Below are 17,639 nucleotides of genomic sequence, written 5' to 3'. Positions count from 1 at the left end.
CACAATTCCTTTATTTTTAGTGGTAAAACATCCTTTATCACATATCTACCCATTCATCCATGGACATCGTGGTTGCTTCCATGGCATTGTCTATTATGGATATCCTAGTCTTTATTTTCCAGGTTATCATTGGATGGTGAATAACTCTACTGTGAATAACTGTGTACAAATACACGTCTTCTGATATAACATGCATGTCACCGTTGAAGGTCAATCATGTCCCTCTTGATTCTTCAAGAAAATGATATGCTTCTAAATTAATCTAAAGTGATATTCTGAGTACTCATAAAAGATGGAGTTAACAGTAATGGGAATGATTAAAACAACTTAGGATAATCAGGTTCTTATTATACCATAGCTGTGCTTCAGGACCTTCTATCAGACTGAGTCTTGGCGACTTTGTTCTGTATCTGTGAGATCCCAAGGCCTTGATCTATATTTTTAACATATCATGCATGTCTCTTTTTTGCTTTTGTTTTTAGGCTTTGTTCAGGAAGCCACACTTTCTGTGTATTCATGATGCAATGGCATGCTGTATCTAAAGACAGCACCCTGACACACTCCACCTGATGTGAGCATTCTTAGATAACAAATCTAACTGTGGAATTGGACTAGAGAATTTGGAATGTGGGAGTCTTTAGTGCTCTGTATTACTGATGAAAATAATAAATTTTTACTCTATTCAAACACATATAAAAATATTGTTAGAGCCCTCATTACCATACATTTTCTATGCAATGAATTTAAATTTTGTTCCTGGTAATATTTTTTAATCAAAATTGGCTAATTAAAACAAGATGATCAGGATGGACTAGCAAGTTATCCAAATTTCAAAGCTGTTTTCTGTGTTCTGAGTCACAGTAAGAAATTGTGATCAAATTTCACTTTCCACTGAGCTGAATTATAAAATTGACACACAAACTCACCATGATTCTTTTGCCTAAATCCCATTTTGCTATTTCCTTGCAAGAACTTCTGGCATATTAAGTGAGAACTGGCTGAAGCAATATGAAAACTCTGAAGATGGGATGGAGCCTCATTCCTATGAGAAAGTGAAGGCCAAGTCAATATTCCCTCTGTTTTTTTTGAATCTGGAACCAGGAAGAGCTATTTCTGTCCCTGACTTTATCTGTGGGTTGAGTTGGTAAGCAACATCTTTGCAGGCTGGTCCTTGAACAGAAATGAACTGTTGACCAAGATTGAGACAGGCTCTGGAGGCCATTCAACCCCCTTCAGAACAGAGCAGGAGGTGCTGGCCCCATGCTGGCCAGTGAGCCAGTGGAAAGGTCACTTTGCTGAGAGACTAAAAGCAAACCCTGACTTCTGAAGCTCTTGAGCCTCAGCAGGGCCCTGGGGAAGGAGCCCTGGTGCAAACAAGTTCCTGCTTAATACTTAGAGTGTTTGATTCCTGGCAAAGTTAAGCTTGCTTCTCGGCAAGCCCAGATCTGTAGATGTACGCATCTTAGTTCAAAACACTCATATCCGTGTCCTCAACTGTGCTATTCTGATATATTCCTGTCAGTGAGGCTGATGGCCCCATCAGGCCTTGATTCTGCAGGGAGACAATTCTCCATTTTGTCCAGAAGGAACTTGTAACCTAAAGGAGGCAGCAGAGAAGACTGCAAGGAGGTCTTTTAACCCCTTGTATATTCGGAAGTCTGTGTGGGCACTTGGGTTGCTCTGTCTCTAGTTCACAGAGGGTCCAAGGCTCTGGTTTGCAGTTCTATCTAATGGATGCTCTTGTCTTAATTATAGTCAGAGGGTGCATTGAAAACTTAAAGACATGTTCCTGTGTCCCAGTGACAACGTATAAAGACATCAGAAGTTATAGGAAAGGACTCTGAGCATTCAGTGTTTTTCTGTAAGCCAAGTCAGTGACAAGGAATACCATTTCCAAGAAGTGGAAAATCAATGTATATTAGTTTGTAGTAATTTGCTTTTAAAGTAGTATTTTACTCTTATAATATAGAGCACAGATGAGCCATTTACGTAGTGATTATTGACAGTAATTTTCTAGTTTATTTGAACTAATGTACAAGGAGCTGGCCTCCTATCTGGATATTATTCATTGAGAAACAGCCTCTCTTATCTGGTCCTGATGCTGGTACTACATTGAACAGCAGGGAATGCAAAGTGTACATGCTAATTTGGCTTTGTTTCATTGCGACTTTTTGTTGTTGTTGTTGTTGTTGTTGTTGTTGTTATCAATAGTCATTGCTTCCCAGGGAACTTGAGTTTACCTTTTCACCCACGTAACTGAATGAACTAATGCCATCTAGATAATTTTGCTTTGATTATAAATTAGTCACATTATAATTAAGTTTCAAACATTTTTTTCTAGCTATCAACAAGTTAACAGTTTTGTTCCAATTTATTAAATAATATTCAACTGTGGAAAGATTCTCACTTTAATTTTAAAACCCGTAATAGGTAATGATTAAAAATATGATTACTAAAGCTGGGCAAGGTGATGCATACCTTAATCTCAGCACTCAGGAGGCCAAAAAAGGAGAATTGTGAGTTCAAGATCATCCTGGGATGCATAGTGAGATTCTGTCTCAAACATATATAAATGGATGTGTGTGTGTGTGTGTGTGTGTGTGTTGTGTATATGTGAGTGTGAGTGTGTGTGTGTGTGTGTGTGTGTGATTTTTATAGTAGCCTCTGCAATCATTTGTCTCACATATTGCTTACCATTTTATCATCGTTTTTTAGGTATAGTCTCAGACCATCACCCCTTTAAGACTTGAGATCTGAAAATGTATATGTCCACCATTCTCCTCCAATGATCTCGATCCTTAACCTTACTCATCCTTACTTCTTATGCATAATTTCAGATTTTCTCATGATGGTAAGTTTCACCCTAACACACACACACACACACACACACACACACACACACACACAGAGAGAGAGAGAGAGAGAGAGAGAGAGAGAGAGAGAGAGAGAGAGAGTCTCCTCCTGTCATTCTCTCTCCCTTGATCTCTTTGATTTCTCTTTCCATGTTTGTTACTACTAATCTCCATTCTACTGATTTCTACCCAAGTTTATAAGGGTACGATTGGAATTTCTTTACATATATAAATACAATGGCAGGGGAGGTATCATTGAGGTTAAAAAAATTAAGAACTTGACAATTATTTAATTAGTAGTCAATTAAAAAATAACAAGCAAAAGCAACTTCTAGTCTAGCTGCTGTAACTTTTAGTGAAATGCAACGTAAGTGGTTAAACACATCCCTAGTGTCACGGGCTGAATGGAGAGAAAAGCCAAAGAGACAAAGAGAAATCTGAGGGGTTTATATGCATCTCCTGCCATTGGAACAAATGAGGCTGACTTATAGGTAGGCAAGAAACTCAAGTGAATGAACCTGTAACCCTGAAGAGAGGAGAAAGGCAAAGGCAAAGGGAACAACATTATGAAACCAGGGCAAGTGTCCAGGGAAGAGAAGCAGAGAGAACATAATTGTGTGTGTAGGGGAAATGAGAGAAACTAGCTTATAAAAAGAGATGTGTCTCGCAGGGGACTTGCAATTACACAGGTGAAAGAGAGGGACCAAGGAAGTGGTCTCCTAGTAATCGGGAAGAGAAAGCTGGTAGCAGAGGGCTGTGCAAAGACAGATGCCCCTAATGTATCCTCCCCTCTTTCTGCTTTTGGGAAAAAAGCTGTAACTGCTGTTGGGGAGCCAGATAGACTACTATTTGAGTTGGCTACACCAAATACATAATAGGCAAATAAGTAACTGGGTATAATTTTTTCTAATATATAGATGTAGTGGAACCTGCAGTCCCAAAGTTCTTAGTAATCCATGGATATGATTATACAATTCTTAGGCTCCGTCTTTGTCTATTCTGCAAGACAGATACTCTGTTTCCCTGTTAAGAAATAGTGTATGTTAGTATTAACCTTAATGTAGCAGATAATAGTGTTTGTAGTAATGTGCTATATATTTCTGTAAAAACTAATAGCAGAAAAATTAGAACCTTGTTATCTAGAATGGATCAATTCACTCTAATTGTTATAGAAATATTTAAAATACAAAGATGTATACATCAACGTGAACTCTAAATTCGCAATTGTTTCTCAATTTCATAAGCATACCTAAAACCAAAGGAAATCCCTGCTTCCAATATCTTTTGATCTGATAGGAGCTCACAAGTGTAAAATTTTAATATTTAAACAAGCAACCCCATGGCCAAGTACAATACCACAGCTGTTAAAGGTATGACCTTACAAATACCATATGTACTATATATGAAATTAAACTAGCAATCAATATGCTTCCACAATTACCCTGTGAATGATAGAACTGATGATGTTAGTGAAAAAACACTATCTTTAGCTCAAGAAGATGAGCACATATCTAAAATCATATGTTTGTGCAGGTTGAACTGCTTCATACAGCAGACACAGATGCATCTTGTTACATGTAAGAAAAAGCTGTATTTGAACAGAGCATGCGTTTAAAGTCCTTGACAAATCTTCATCCCATAATCTTTTTTTTTAAATTTTTAAAAAATTATATTTGTGTTTTAATTTTACATATCAGCCATGGGTTCCCCTGTCCTCCCCCCTCCCACCCCCACCCCCTCTCCTATTCCCTCCCCTCCATTCCCATCTCCTCCAGGGCCAGGTCCTCTGGATAAATGAGACAACTGAATAGCTTGAACTGTTTGGGAGGCACCCAGGCAGTGGGATCCGGACCTGTCCTTAGTGCATGAGCTGGCTGTTTGGAACCTTGGGCTTACACAGGGACACTTTGCTCAGCTTGGAAGGAGGGGACTGGACCTGCCTGTACCGAATCATCCCATATTCTTAAATTTGAAGTTTACACAGTGTTCTTTGTGTTCAAGTGTGTTCTTTCATAAACTTTCCATGGTGTGCTGTGCTTTCCTGAAGATCAGTTTCTTTTGGACTCTGACTATACATGACCTAATTCTATTCTAATATTGTAAACCCTACCATAAATGGGTGAAATTGCTCTTCTGATAACTCTGTCCTTTGCTTTTAGACTTCTGAGTTCCACCAATTAAAAAAAAATACAGTCTTCATTTTTTCATAAAGACTCAGTATCATGTCTACACCAGAAATATTGTTTTTTTTTTTGTTCACTAAAAATACTATAAGAAGATAGAGGGGTTTTCTGTGTAAAGATATGTGGTTAATATTCCTACGAAGCTAAAATAAAATACAGTTTCAAACTGGAAAAAATATTTAAAAGCTAAAAGCTAAATACTTGGAATATGCTACCCCAAGACTTACAAATGTAAATATTATCAAGGTGTCTAGAAACATTAAAGGAATTAACTGACCTCACTAATAACTAGATATTAAGGAAATCAATACCCTTCAACAAAGCATTTCCTTTGAAACTAACATGCAATAATCCAATAGACATTGAGGAACAGCCTCTTTCATACAGTGTATATACACTGACTCACGAATGAAGAGGGAATGTAACCAGGCCTCATAAGAAATGCAACACAGAGGAAGTGAAAATCACTTTTATGTTATTTATTCTCTCTTTTCCTTTGATCCATCCTCTTTTTCTGAAACCTCTATTTATCACACACGAGATTTCTATTCATTTTCTACAACCAGTGTTTTAACCTCTGATTCACGTCCAGTGTTTCAAGTCATTTGATTGATTTTGACAGAACCTTTTATTGAATTTTATTTATTTATTGAATCCATTTTCTGTGGGGCTGGGTTGAAGGAGGGTCTTGCACACTGTTCTACCTCTGAGCTCTACAGGATTTGACTTTGACTCAGGCTGTTCATAAAGTCTGGAAGCATGCTCCTTTTCTCTGTATATCATTTCTGCTCTGTACCTGCACTAGTTTCTTAATTATTCCTGGCATTTTGTCTTTTGAACTCCGGCATCTCTTGTTTCTCTATAGTCATTAAAAACAAGTTTAGTTCTTTCTCTCATCAGGTTTTCCTCAAATGCTGAGGAGGTCTTGGCTGTTCTGGCCCCTTTTCAGTGGCATTTACAACATTTACAGTGGCCCCTTCCACCCCTAACTTAGGTTTGTTTGATAATCAAGAGAATGGAGGAACAATGAAGATGGAGTAACTTGCAAGCCTGGTTGGATTCTCAACTTTCTACTTTCTGTATGGTATAGTGATTCCCCCTTTGTTAGTTTTTAAGATAAGCAGATGAAGAACGGGTTTCATCTTGCACACACTGTCAGTTTTTGTTGAGCCTCCTCCCACTCCCCCTCCCCCCATTACCTCTAGCTTCCCCTTTCTCTCAGTATCCTTCGACCTTCATGGCACATATTCCATGACCCTCCTTCTTCTCCCTGCCTCTCCCCCAGCAGCATCTCATTTTCATCTCTCATGCTCCTTTTTCTAGTTTCATCACACACACACACACACACACACACACACACACACACACACACACACACACACACACACACACACACACACACACACACGACACAGACATACACACACATGCCATAGATACATACACAGATACACAGACATAGACATACAAAAACACACACACAACACACACATACACACACATGACACAGACACACACACATGACACAGACATAGACATACACAAACACACACACAACACACACACACACACACGACACACGACACAGACACACACACACACACACACACAACACACACATACACACACATGGCATAGATACATACACAGATACACAGACATAGACATACACACACACACACTCACACACACACACACACACTCACATACACACACACACACGACACACACACACACACACACACACACACGACACAGACATACACACACACGGCATAGATACATACACAGATACACAGACATAGACATACACATACACACACATACAACACACACACACACACACATGACACAGATACATACACAGACACAGATACTTTCTCTCTCTCTTAAAATATAGAATGCATACACGACAGAAAACATGTCTATTTATCTTTCTCAGCCTGGCTTACTTAACTAAACATAATCTCCTGTTTAGTCTACTTTCTTGGCCATGTTATCAGTTCTTTTTTTTTTTTTTTTTGTAGTTGAACAAAACTCCATTGTTTATAGATGCCACAGGCTGTTTCTTCAGTTCTTAATTTCTTTAAGACTTTAGTCCTGAAGGTGTATTGGACTATATCAGAAGCTTTTTCTGCATCTGCTGAGATGATCATGTTTCTGTCCTTAATGCTATTTATATGGTCTATTACATTTATCACTAAGCATAAGCTAAACTAAGCATACATCCCTGAGAGGAAGTAACTCTCAACCATCCTTTAGATGAGATGTTAACCTTCCTCAAATTTCAATCAATTCATGTTTATTCTCACAACTGAAGAAATGTCCAAGCAAATATCCTAATGTTTTAGACACTTCCTTCTCATTTGGATTCTACTGCAGCCCCAAGAACTATTTAATTTTGGTAGATTGTTCTTCCCTAATGTAGTGGACACTAGACTCAAGCTCTACTGTGGCTTGGGATTGATGATTGTATTAATACTTGCTGCTGCAGAGACAATATAAAACTGGGGAGATTAAAACAGCAGAGGCTTATTATACTACTCTGGAGACCAGAAGTCTGAGTGTTGGTGTCATGTGGCTAATCCTAAGGCGTCAGTAGGGCTGTTACCCCCCTAGAGGATCTTGGTAAGAATATTTTCCTTGCTTTCTTCTGCTTCCTAGATTGAAGGAGACTTCCAGTCTACTTCACACATTCATGTTATACTAGTCTCTGTCATATTGTCATAGTTCCCTCTCTGACTACTGCCTTCCTAATCCATCTTTCCTGGACCTGTTTGACTATGCTAGACTACTTAAATAGCCCGGAATAACCCCCCCCCCCCCCACCCCCGCTGATCTGAAAGTGATTGCACCTTGTGCCACATCAAAGTAACATATTCATTCACAGGTTCTAGGCATTAAGCCACGGCCATTTTCAGGAATCATTATTCTGCCTAACACAATGACATGACAAATTTGATCTTTGGCATATAAAATGCTAGCATACCTATTAATACTTCAATATGCTGCCACATAGTAGAAATGGATTCATTGTTAAAATATGTGTGGCCACATCTGCACCGTCCTGCATCACCTCTTTAGTCAAATCTCGTACTTGGTTTCCACCTCTCACTACTCTGGGCAGACAACCTCTTGTGTTGCATGGCAATGCCAAGATTATTCCTCATTGCCACTTACTGTTCCTTCTGCTCAGAACCCTCTTCCTATGTGCCCATGGGACATCATAGCTACTCAGGAAATGCACCTTGTCCAAAGGGGGAATAAATTGTAAAAGTCCACATGAGTAAGAGAGAATTAAAACTCTTTAGCTTTACTTCCAAATTAGGCCCCATCTGATGGTTACAAGACCCTTGTATACAGATAACACATGTTAGTTGTCTGTTTTTATTCTGAGATTCCATTAGAATATCCAAGTTGTGGGATCAGATAGAGTAAATGCAACTCATTTTCACTTGTGTGAGCTATTTTATCAACACTGAGAATCCTGGATCAGGCTCTCCATTGTAAATGTAACAAATAAGAATGAACCAGGAGGTCTTTTTCCCCCCTATGTTTTTATTAAGTGCTGCTTCATTACCGAGTTAGAGTCTCACCTTCTCTGTTATTCTTTAAGGCTTTGGGGTGAGAATATGAGAGTTTACAAACAAACACACTTATTCGTCTGTCCCTTCATCATTTTATATGATTAGATCCCTAAGTTTATAGTTGGGTGCATACCACCCTAAGGAAAACAGCCACATTTTCCAGCCTTCCCTGCAAATGACTGTGACCTTAAGACTAACATTCATGTGGAAGGAACGTTAATGTAGAAAACAAGGCTCAAGAGAACCCTCATGCTTGGAACACAGATACAGTGCTTCCTCTTTTATTTTACCTTTGACCTTACACAAGAAAGAATCCTCTCTCATCTAAGTAGCTGTTAATTTAGGATTCACAAATGTAATCCCACCTCAAGCATCACACAAAAACAGCTCCAAACCTACAGGTATAGAGGAAAGAGGAGGTGCCATTGTATCCTTCAAAGAATCAGAACAAGAAAACACATTTGCAATGATAACCAAAGATCTTTATTCCTGTCTTTAATTTCATACAATCACATTGGAAAAATAGTTGTGTCTACAAATGTACTTTCAGCAAAGGAAGCCAACAAGACAAAATATTATTGTGAGTGATTATGGATAAAGTATTTATCACTGGAGGTCAAGTACTCCATTCAGCTTCTAATTCACACACCCATAAGACAAGCCATAAAGGAAGTTCCAGCTTGGAAGCTGGGCTTTTCTTAACTGAAGCAGATCTGAAGAAGCCTGTAGGGACTGGAAATCCTGGTTGGACAGCCTAGTTCATAAGAGATGGAGTCCCTATCGCTGTGGAAATACAATTCTGAACATCCTTTCTACAAGTATCTTTTTAAAATCCTTCTTTTTGTTATTCCCCTTAGATACTTTGCTTTATTTCACACATCATCCTATCAGCTTAACATTCAGACTTAGTCACACTGATTATCTGTTCTTCTCTTTTGAATAGATAACTACATGCTATAAATAAACACATCAATTTTCCTCTATTGCTACCCTTTCAGAAAGCTCCAGATAAGTGGAATTAATCTAGAGTCCACTTATCATTAAATATATTTTTCTTAGAAATAATACATAGCATATGAAATTACAAGCCTTTTGTGAGCTAAAGATGAACTTCAGAGTGTTCAAATAATATTTACAATGTAAACATCACAGTTATTACGTAAAGGAAATCACAATATTCACAACACACTTTATTTGGTTTTGCTATGGAAGTTGTTTTCTTGAATTAGATATGTAGAACTCATAATGTAATCGCTTGGTTGCTTCCCTTTAAGAATTCTGAAAAGAGAAACAATTGGTGCTTTAAATATAAACAATTTGAAAGTTTGTGTTAGTTTCATTCACTCATTTAACAAACCCCAATGTCTCCTCGCCTTTTGCCAACAGTCTCTGCTGAGATTGTTCCTGGCAGAGTCAAGAAAGAACTTTTCAGAACACAGACTATCACAAAGGAACTGGAGGGTGAAGAACCTCTCTACTTAATCATTAATAATGAAGCATTCTAACTTTCACAAATTTCCCACAGGAGGACCCACGGCCCCTATTCAAAGCCTCTCTACTTAATCATTAACAAGGGAGCATTGGTAATTTTCACAAATGGACTGCCAACAGGAGGACCCATGACATCTACTCAAAGCCATCCTTCCATAAAAACAATGGTCTCTTATAAATGACCTTACACTTTTAAAGAAGTCTGCCTTTATATTTTGGTGTCTGACACATTTGTTATCTGACAGAGAAATATTCACCATAAAAAACAATATTGTTTCTTTTGGTGTTGAGCAGGAAACCCAAGGCTTTTGTGCAGGCTAGGCAAGTGCTCTACCACTAAGTGAGAATCTAAGCTTAGCTTTTACTCTTGAACCAATGGAGTAAGTTCTGGGAAACGTCTGTATATGATAGCATTATTATGGCTAGTTCCTGACTCTATACTTCCTCCAGAGATAAAGGAATAATTAATGTAATCGATGGAACAAAGTTCCCAGGCAAGTTACTACTGAAGACTTGTTTGCTCCTAATAGTCCTCTTAAAATCTTAGACGACCGTATCAGAAACTGAGGTGAGGCTGGATTACGTTTAGGTCAAAGGGCTACCTATTTTCCTATACTTAGGCAAGGCTGGAATCCTGCCTATTTTCAGGTTCTGCAAACCAAATTCTACTGTGGTCAGCCACTCCCCTCTGTTTTATATCTTTTCTTGGTTCTTGGTTACTTCCATGTTAAGTGGTTGTAAGAGATATAGCCCACAGAACTGTGACCATCTCTCCAGAGCCTGTTAGAGAAAAGTATGCTGACGTTTGACACAGTGATAGGACATACTTTTGCCATTTGCCAAATATTGTGAGTAGGTTCAGATGAAACAATGAAATTATTAATGCTTACATAGCTCACAAAATAATATACCATGTATCCATATTTATAAGAAATTGTGAAAAAACAGCCCATATTGCTTCACCAAAGAAAAACAATAGTGCTTTTTTTTCTATTCAAAAATATTCCATGATGAATGCTGCTAGAACTATGTGCTTCTCCTCACTTCACAGATCAAATTTTGACCTTCATTCCATGAAAGCTGCTCTGTTTGAAGTACTATAATTCATCCCAGAATGCCTTGAATCACCATACTGTGATATTTCTCCACACTTAACTGAAGACCTAGCAGGCGTTCATGGGACTAAATCTTAAATGAATAAAAGCAGCATGACTTGAGTTGTCTCAAAACTAAGTCATTTTCCCTCATGAGTGTGAGTCAGGATCCTGTATGTTTTAATTTCAACACACACATGGGATAAAGGTCAATAGACAAGACGGTCCCTTGCAGAGGCCAAACTCCTTGTGGTGGCTAGTGCATTTGTCCTGATAAGAACAGTGCATGTATCACCTCAAGGTGTTCACTGGGGTGGGATCTGCCTCAGGTAGAGGTGTTATGTGGACTGGATAATATCTCCAGGTAGAAGGATGTTGAGCCCTAGGATGTCTTTGCCTGCTGGCTCCTTCCTACATCTATTCTTCATGGCAGCTGTGAGAATCCAGGAAGAATCCATAGGCACACTCACCTCTGATCTTCAGCTCTGTTCAGAGGAGTCTTCCTATCATTTTTCTAGTTCTTCAGGGAAGTCTGGAGAATCTCCCTCACTGCTACAGACCAGAAGGAAAATGCATGTGTGAAAATTCTCAGCTGAGGAAGTTTCCAAAGGAACAATTATAATACCATGACTAGGTAATTATCTATGCTCTGCAAGACGCACTGGGGATGAACAGATCTCTGCAGCTAGCGATTGCCCATGAATTGTTCCAAGACCTCAGTGTCTAAAATCAGCCTTATGGAATTATCATTTAGTGGGCAAAGAGGATACTGTTGTCTGATTTCACCCAAACAGAATTGTGCTTAACACTCAGCACGCACACAAAAACAACTGGAGTGAGAAGCGAGAACACCCCACCCCTATCACTGTGTCCAACATTTACACACGATAGAGACACACGCTTTTAGAACTGGAACACACAGACAAATCATGGTTAAATGTGATCCAGCAGGGTTATTGGATACAAATATGATAGAGTTCTCCTGCTTGCCAAACTTGCTAATTGTACTTTCCATGTTTTAAAAGCGAACACTGATTCCTGCTCCCTGATTCAAAACAGCCATCATTTTCAACCCTGTTGACGTGTAAATTCAAATGCAGTAATCTTTAAAAGTAGGAGTGTCCAGGTTAGTATTCCCAGAGATACTGCTTTCTAATGGCTTTGGATGAACATTGATGTGACAGTATTGTAAACCTGTGGCAGGGAAGTCTGATATCATTCCGAGTTGAGAATGAATGAATAGTTCACAGAAAGCAGACAGTATGAAGGAGAAAGAGGGAGAGATCTCCAAACAGAGCTTGAAGTGTGAAGGTCATTTACACATGTTCCCTTCATCAGTTTTTTCCCCTTACCTCCTTTTTCCATTCAGAATGGAATTCAAGTACTTCTTTACAGCCATTTGCTTTCGGAGGCGGGTGTAGTTATCCGTGAAGACTGCATCCGAGTGTCGTTTGATTGGCACGGGGTCTTCTGCGACGTTACTGCTAAAAAGTAAAAAAGTGAGGGGAAAAAGATGTCAATAGGAAGTAGGAGGTGTATCAATGCTCTGTATTTTTTTTTTCTGGTAAGTTTAGCTCAATTTGACTAGTTTGTAAATGTTTGTTTGCTACTTAAGAAAAATAAGTTTAGAGTCAATAAGTACCCAAAACTCTTATTTTGACAGGGGGTGAGGGGGAGGGCTACTGTGTTTTATTTAATAATATGCGTTATTTTCTCTAAATAATTTGAACATTATCAAAGAGTTGTCAGCCTTGAGCAAGGAAAATAGCATTCAAGAAAGAGAAATAGAATTTGGAGATGGAGCACTTGTTAAAAAATAATAAGTATTCTTTACCCGATTCGTTTTCCAATGAGGGACTCCAGGTATTTTTTGGCAGAAATCTGACCCAGGAGCCTACTGTAGTCACTGGTGAAAACTCCATCAGCATGCCTGGCATTTCTAAAGCAAGGAAGCAAACACCGTGATTGCTTGGCAAAGTCTCCTGCAGAAACATGCCTAGCTTTGGGCATGGCAAAGACATCCAAAAGCTACTTACAGAACTGCTCACTAAAACGCAAGACAAAATTTTTGTTTTGAACTTCATTTATAGTTTCTATATGTTTGCGTAGGTTTTTCTGATGCTACCTTAAATAAAAATACATGCAATGGAAAAATGCATTAACTTGGTCAAACTCACCAGTACTCTGTATTTTAATTATTCTTTTCCACCATAAATAATAGGGAACAAATCTCTTGCAATAGAGAAGACCTTATGTCCACCAGTGAACTTTGTAAGCACACAAAGAACCTTGTTTATACTTTGTCCTCAGGGTGACATCGTTTGGTCTGCTCTGAAGCACTCCTTTACACAAGCCATTGCGTGAGTGAACAGCACCATTAGAAATCTTGACCTTTTGTATCTGTTCCCCAAACTGCTGCAGTCTGATCTGGCATTTGCCTAATCTGAGCCATTGAAATGATGCTCAAAGGCTGTCAGTGAGTTTATGTCCATCAGGCTGAGCAGAGTCATGGAAAGCTATCCCTTAGTAAGATAAAACTAGAATATTTAATCTTTTGGAACATGTTTCCTAAATAGAATAAATGAGAGTGAACTTACCTGGATACGTCATAGTAAGGTGTGTCATTTTCCACTAAGGCATTCTGCAAGATGTCAGAGTCTGCTTTTAATGAGACTTGATCGGGGTCACTTGCTCCTTCAAGTTGCACCCTGTCATCCAACCTATTAAGGTAAAATTAGAAATGAAATACTGTCCTTTTCTAGAAGGTGGTATATATGGTCCTGGAACTATTTGAAACAGGAGAACAAACTATTGGGGGCATATCATCCATTTGCAAAATAAGAATAGGATAATTTGACTCCATGGTCTCCATGTTTAATGAAGATATAAGTAGTAATTTTGTGTGAGCTCACAAAAATGATGTCATTCAACTTCAATAAGCTTGCTAAACCAGACATAATTTCTACTTAATTCAATTCTAGCCAAGCTGTCAGGAAAGCACATTGCATCTGTGTACCTATGTCCATTTATGAAGTGGCCTTAGCCAGTAGAAAGAGTTATACAGAATATAAACATACAAAAAAGCGAGTATTCAATATGAAAACTGACACTCATATAAGTGGTGATATTTAGTACCAAATTCAGCACAGGAGCAGTGTGCTGCTTTTCTCTCTCTAGTTCCCTGATGTGTACCACAAAGCTTTATGTCAACACGATATATTTCTCCGTATTGATCAAGAGATCTCTACATTTGTGAATGGTTATTACAATACAGTAAATTTAATGAGTCCCTCTACTTCCTCATATTACACGTGTTGGCACATTCTGATGAGAAATGTATTATGCTCTACTACAAAATAAGAATTACCTTTATGACATATAGAATATAACCTACTTGTAGATGCACTTGAATTTTTAATACCAGTACTACTTTAAAAGTGTGTGTGTGTGTGTGTGTGTGTGTGTGTGTGTGTGTGTGTGTGTTCCATGTTAGGGTAAACCTCCAAATAGTTTCAGCTCTTGGGCACTTTTGTATCTCTGGGTGGTGATGTAGCAGATGGTAAAAAGTAGTTATTCGTGGCCTGAGGTTGAGCAGTCAGTGTGAGTTTCAGCATTCCTGTGACTGTTCATCTGCTGAGATATGGGCCTTGGTACTTTAGTTGTCCTGTGGGCATTGGTACTCTAGTTGTCATGTGGGCCTTGGTACTCTAGTTGTCCTATGGGCATTGGTACTCTAGTTGTCCTATGGGCATTGGTACTCTAGTTGTCCTATGGGCCTTGGTACTCTAGTTGTCCTATGGGCATTGGTACTCTAGTTGTCAAAGCATGATGGGGGCTGGGTGTCATTTTAAGCAAGTTTACAAAGAACATTAGCTGAGAGACTATTCACTATCCTGAGCATAAGAAAGGACAAATAACCAAAATGATGATCGTTGCAATTCTGTAGATCAGAAAGGTCAAGCCCAACTTGACTGTTAACATAAGTCTATTTTACCTTAGATTAAATTAAGTTATGGGATGCTTTATGAATATGAAGCATGGACTTCAACATATCAAACAGTAAAACTAAGAATTTTTGGTTCAAATAGAGAATACTATGAGAGTTGCAACTTAGTACATATATATTTCCTCATGATCCATAATATTGGTAAGGTGATTTTTCTTTCTTTCTAGACCTATTTCTGCCCAACAAAATTTCATGTGTGTATATCTCATTAATGAGCTAGTAATCTTATAATAATTTTATTAAAAATAAATTTAAATGAACAGCTATTTTTTTAACCAGAAACAGAACTGACCCGAGATTAAAAAAAAAAAAAAAAAAAAAAAAAAAAAAACCCAGGACTTTGTTTTCTAACACTAGTTTGGAAATGGGATCCATCTGGTGAGCGAAACTGATGTCTTTTATGTACTGAAGGTAGATCTGGAGCCCAGAACAAGCTTTTTGAGTTTGGTTGGAAATGAATTTGCTTAGCACTATAATCAAAGTATTGAAATAAATAATATGTAGTCTAAAATGCAGCAATCTCCAAAATGAGATCTGGGAAATCTCATTTAGATACAGAGGGCACGGCCGCCTGTCTGAACTGAGAGCGTACTTTCCTAGAATGAAACTTACCTCACAGCAGAAGGTGGTCCGAAGAGGGGCCAGGCCAGTGACTGAGAGAACAGCATACTGAAGAGCATCAGGAACGCCAAGAACTGGGGCTTGCTTCTGGCTTCCATCTCTGTGCCTCTGGAAAGAGAAAGAACGCTGGCTTTCGGAGTCACGCTCGGCAACATTCGGAGGGTCTAGCAATACTTCCAAGGGCTCTTGCAGAACTGAGAAAACTGAAGCATTTCATCTTCAGAAAAGCACCAGACTTATTGCCATAAGATTGCTTTTAAAATATAGATTTCCCTCGGGTTAAGACATTTGAATACAAACTAAATTCCCTTTTGTCTTTCCCTCAGCAGACACTCAGTCGACTTTGGTACCTATTCAAAACTACGCTCTACTGTGCTGGAGATAACTCACTCCAGGCTCAGTGTCATAATAGCACAGTTGTAATATCCAGGCTTGCTATCTTTTCTGGTGAAGGAAACAGCTTAAAGGAATTTGCTAGTTTTTTTTCCCCCTCTTTAAACTTTAGTGTCCGGTTGCTATAAACCTGGAGTGTTACCTACTTAATGACTCCTAGTAAATTATATTTGCAAGTTTGCATGTTCATGTGTACATATATGGATGTAAAGTATAGATCTGCAATCATTAAGGCAAAAATCTTGTATACATGTTATAGTTAAATTCTTATTTTCCCTGCATTCATTATAGATATCTCTGAGAACTTATTTCTTTAAGCCAAGGCTCAATCAAAAGAATCGAGGATGAAAGCTAATGCCCTCAGAGTCATTTGGCATTAGTACAAGTTCCCCCCAAAATACACACACACACACACACACACACACACACACACACACACACACACACACGTGTGTGTATCTACAGAGCCTATGAATCTTGCAATCGATCCATTCATGTATTGTATTTCTAAACACTTTCTAGCTAACATACAGGTGTTCAAGGATTCTGTCTCTTCATCACTATAAAAGTCACAGCATTTAAATTTTAAATGATAAAGAAAGTGAGTCCCCTCTAGGTCTAATCAACATGAGAACCAGAAAGAAAGGCACTTTAAACATAAGTTGGAAACTTCAAAAACAAAGGCACCAACTGAACCCTTTGGTCAGAACTCCACACACCAGCAAACTCATCTTACTTCACTTTTAAAAGAGGCAATAGTTAACCAAGGGTTAAGTGGGGCTAAGGATCTGCTGAACAGATGGGTTCATATGAGAGAAACTGAGGCATTTCTGTCTTTATTGAGTGGCTTATCATGACCATTTTATTTTCCTATTGCAAAAGATGAACACTGTAAAATTCTTTTTAAGAGAGAAAATTTCAAAACAAATAAGCCAAAAACCCTCCTATACAAAGTCCCAAAGGCAGAGAGGAAAAGAAGAAGGGAAAGATTTTACTTACCCTTGGCTGTTTCCTTCAGGCAGGGCTGTCTTTGGGGAGAGTGGGAGCTGTCTAGGGTTCTGAAGTCCTGGATGGGAGAAGGCTCCACCAGTCTGCCCCTGGTCCTGGGGAATGGATGGCTGTTGCCAGCTAGTGCTCTGCACTCCAACCTGACCAGCATTTCAAAGTCCCTCGTTTTATAGGGCTTGTGCTTAGGGCTGAGCAATCAGAAGGCTGCCCGAAAGACGTCACAGTGGTGATCCCATGGGATGAACAGGTCTTGAAGTTCTTATTAAATTGTCATCATGCCTGATTTATATACATTTATAGCCAACCAGTTCAAGATAGAGGAAATGCACTTTTAAAAAAAAAAAACAAAACAAAAAGTGCCGAGCCGGATGTGCAATGCTTTAAGCTTTACTTTGTTGTAATGA

At 38.6% G+C, this 17,639-nt stretch overlaps 1 protein-coding gene across 2 annotated transcripts; it reads right to left on the bottom strand.

Moving 5' to 3' along the window:
- Positions 1-9,082: 9,082 nt before the first annotated feature.
- Positions 9,083-17,407, bottom strand: LOC118570462 (vasoactive intestinal peptide). Of its 2 annotated transcripts, none has more exons than XM_036168973.1 (7): positions 17,227-17,407; positions 15,826-15,942; positions 13,805-13,927; positions 13,042-13,146; positions 12,560-12,688; positions 11,678-11,759; positions 9,083-9,900 (listed from the first exon to the last, which is right to left on the bottom strand). In XM_036168973.1, the coding sequence occupies exons 2-6, from the start codon at positions 15,930-15,932 to the stop codon at positions 11,714-11,716; spliced, it is 510 nt and encodes a 169-aa protein (XP_036024866.1). In that variant the 5' UTR covers positions 15,933-15,942; positions 17,227-17,407; the 3' UTR covers positions 9,083-9,900; positions 11,678-11,713. The 2 variants fall into 2 exon arrangements, with proteins under 2 accessions (XP_036024866.1, XP_036024865.1); XM_036168972.1 differs by having other exon boundaries at positions 12,560-12,691; positions 17,227-17,405.
- Between the last annotated feature and the right edge of the window lie 232 nt (positions 17,408-17,639).

Source organism: Onychomys torridus, chromosome 19, assembly GCF_903995425.1.
Source record: "Onychomys torridus chromosome 19, mOncTor1.1, whole genome shotgun sequence".
NCBI lineage: Eukaryota > Metazoa > Chordata > Mammalia > Rodentia > Cricetidae > Onychomys > Onychomys torridus.
This window is presented reverse-complemented; position numbering and strand designations above follow the sequence as displayed.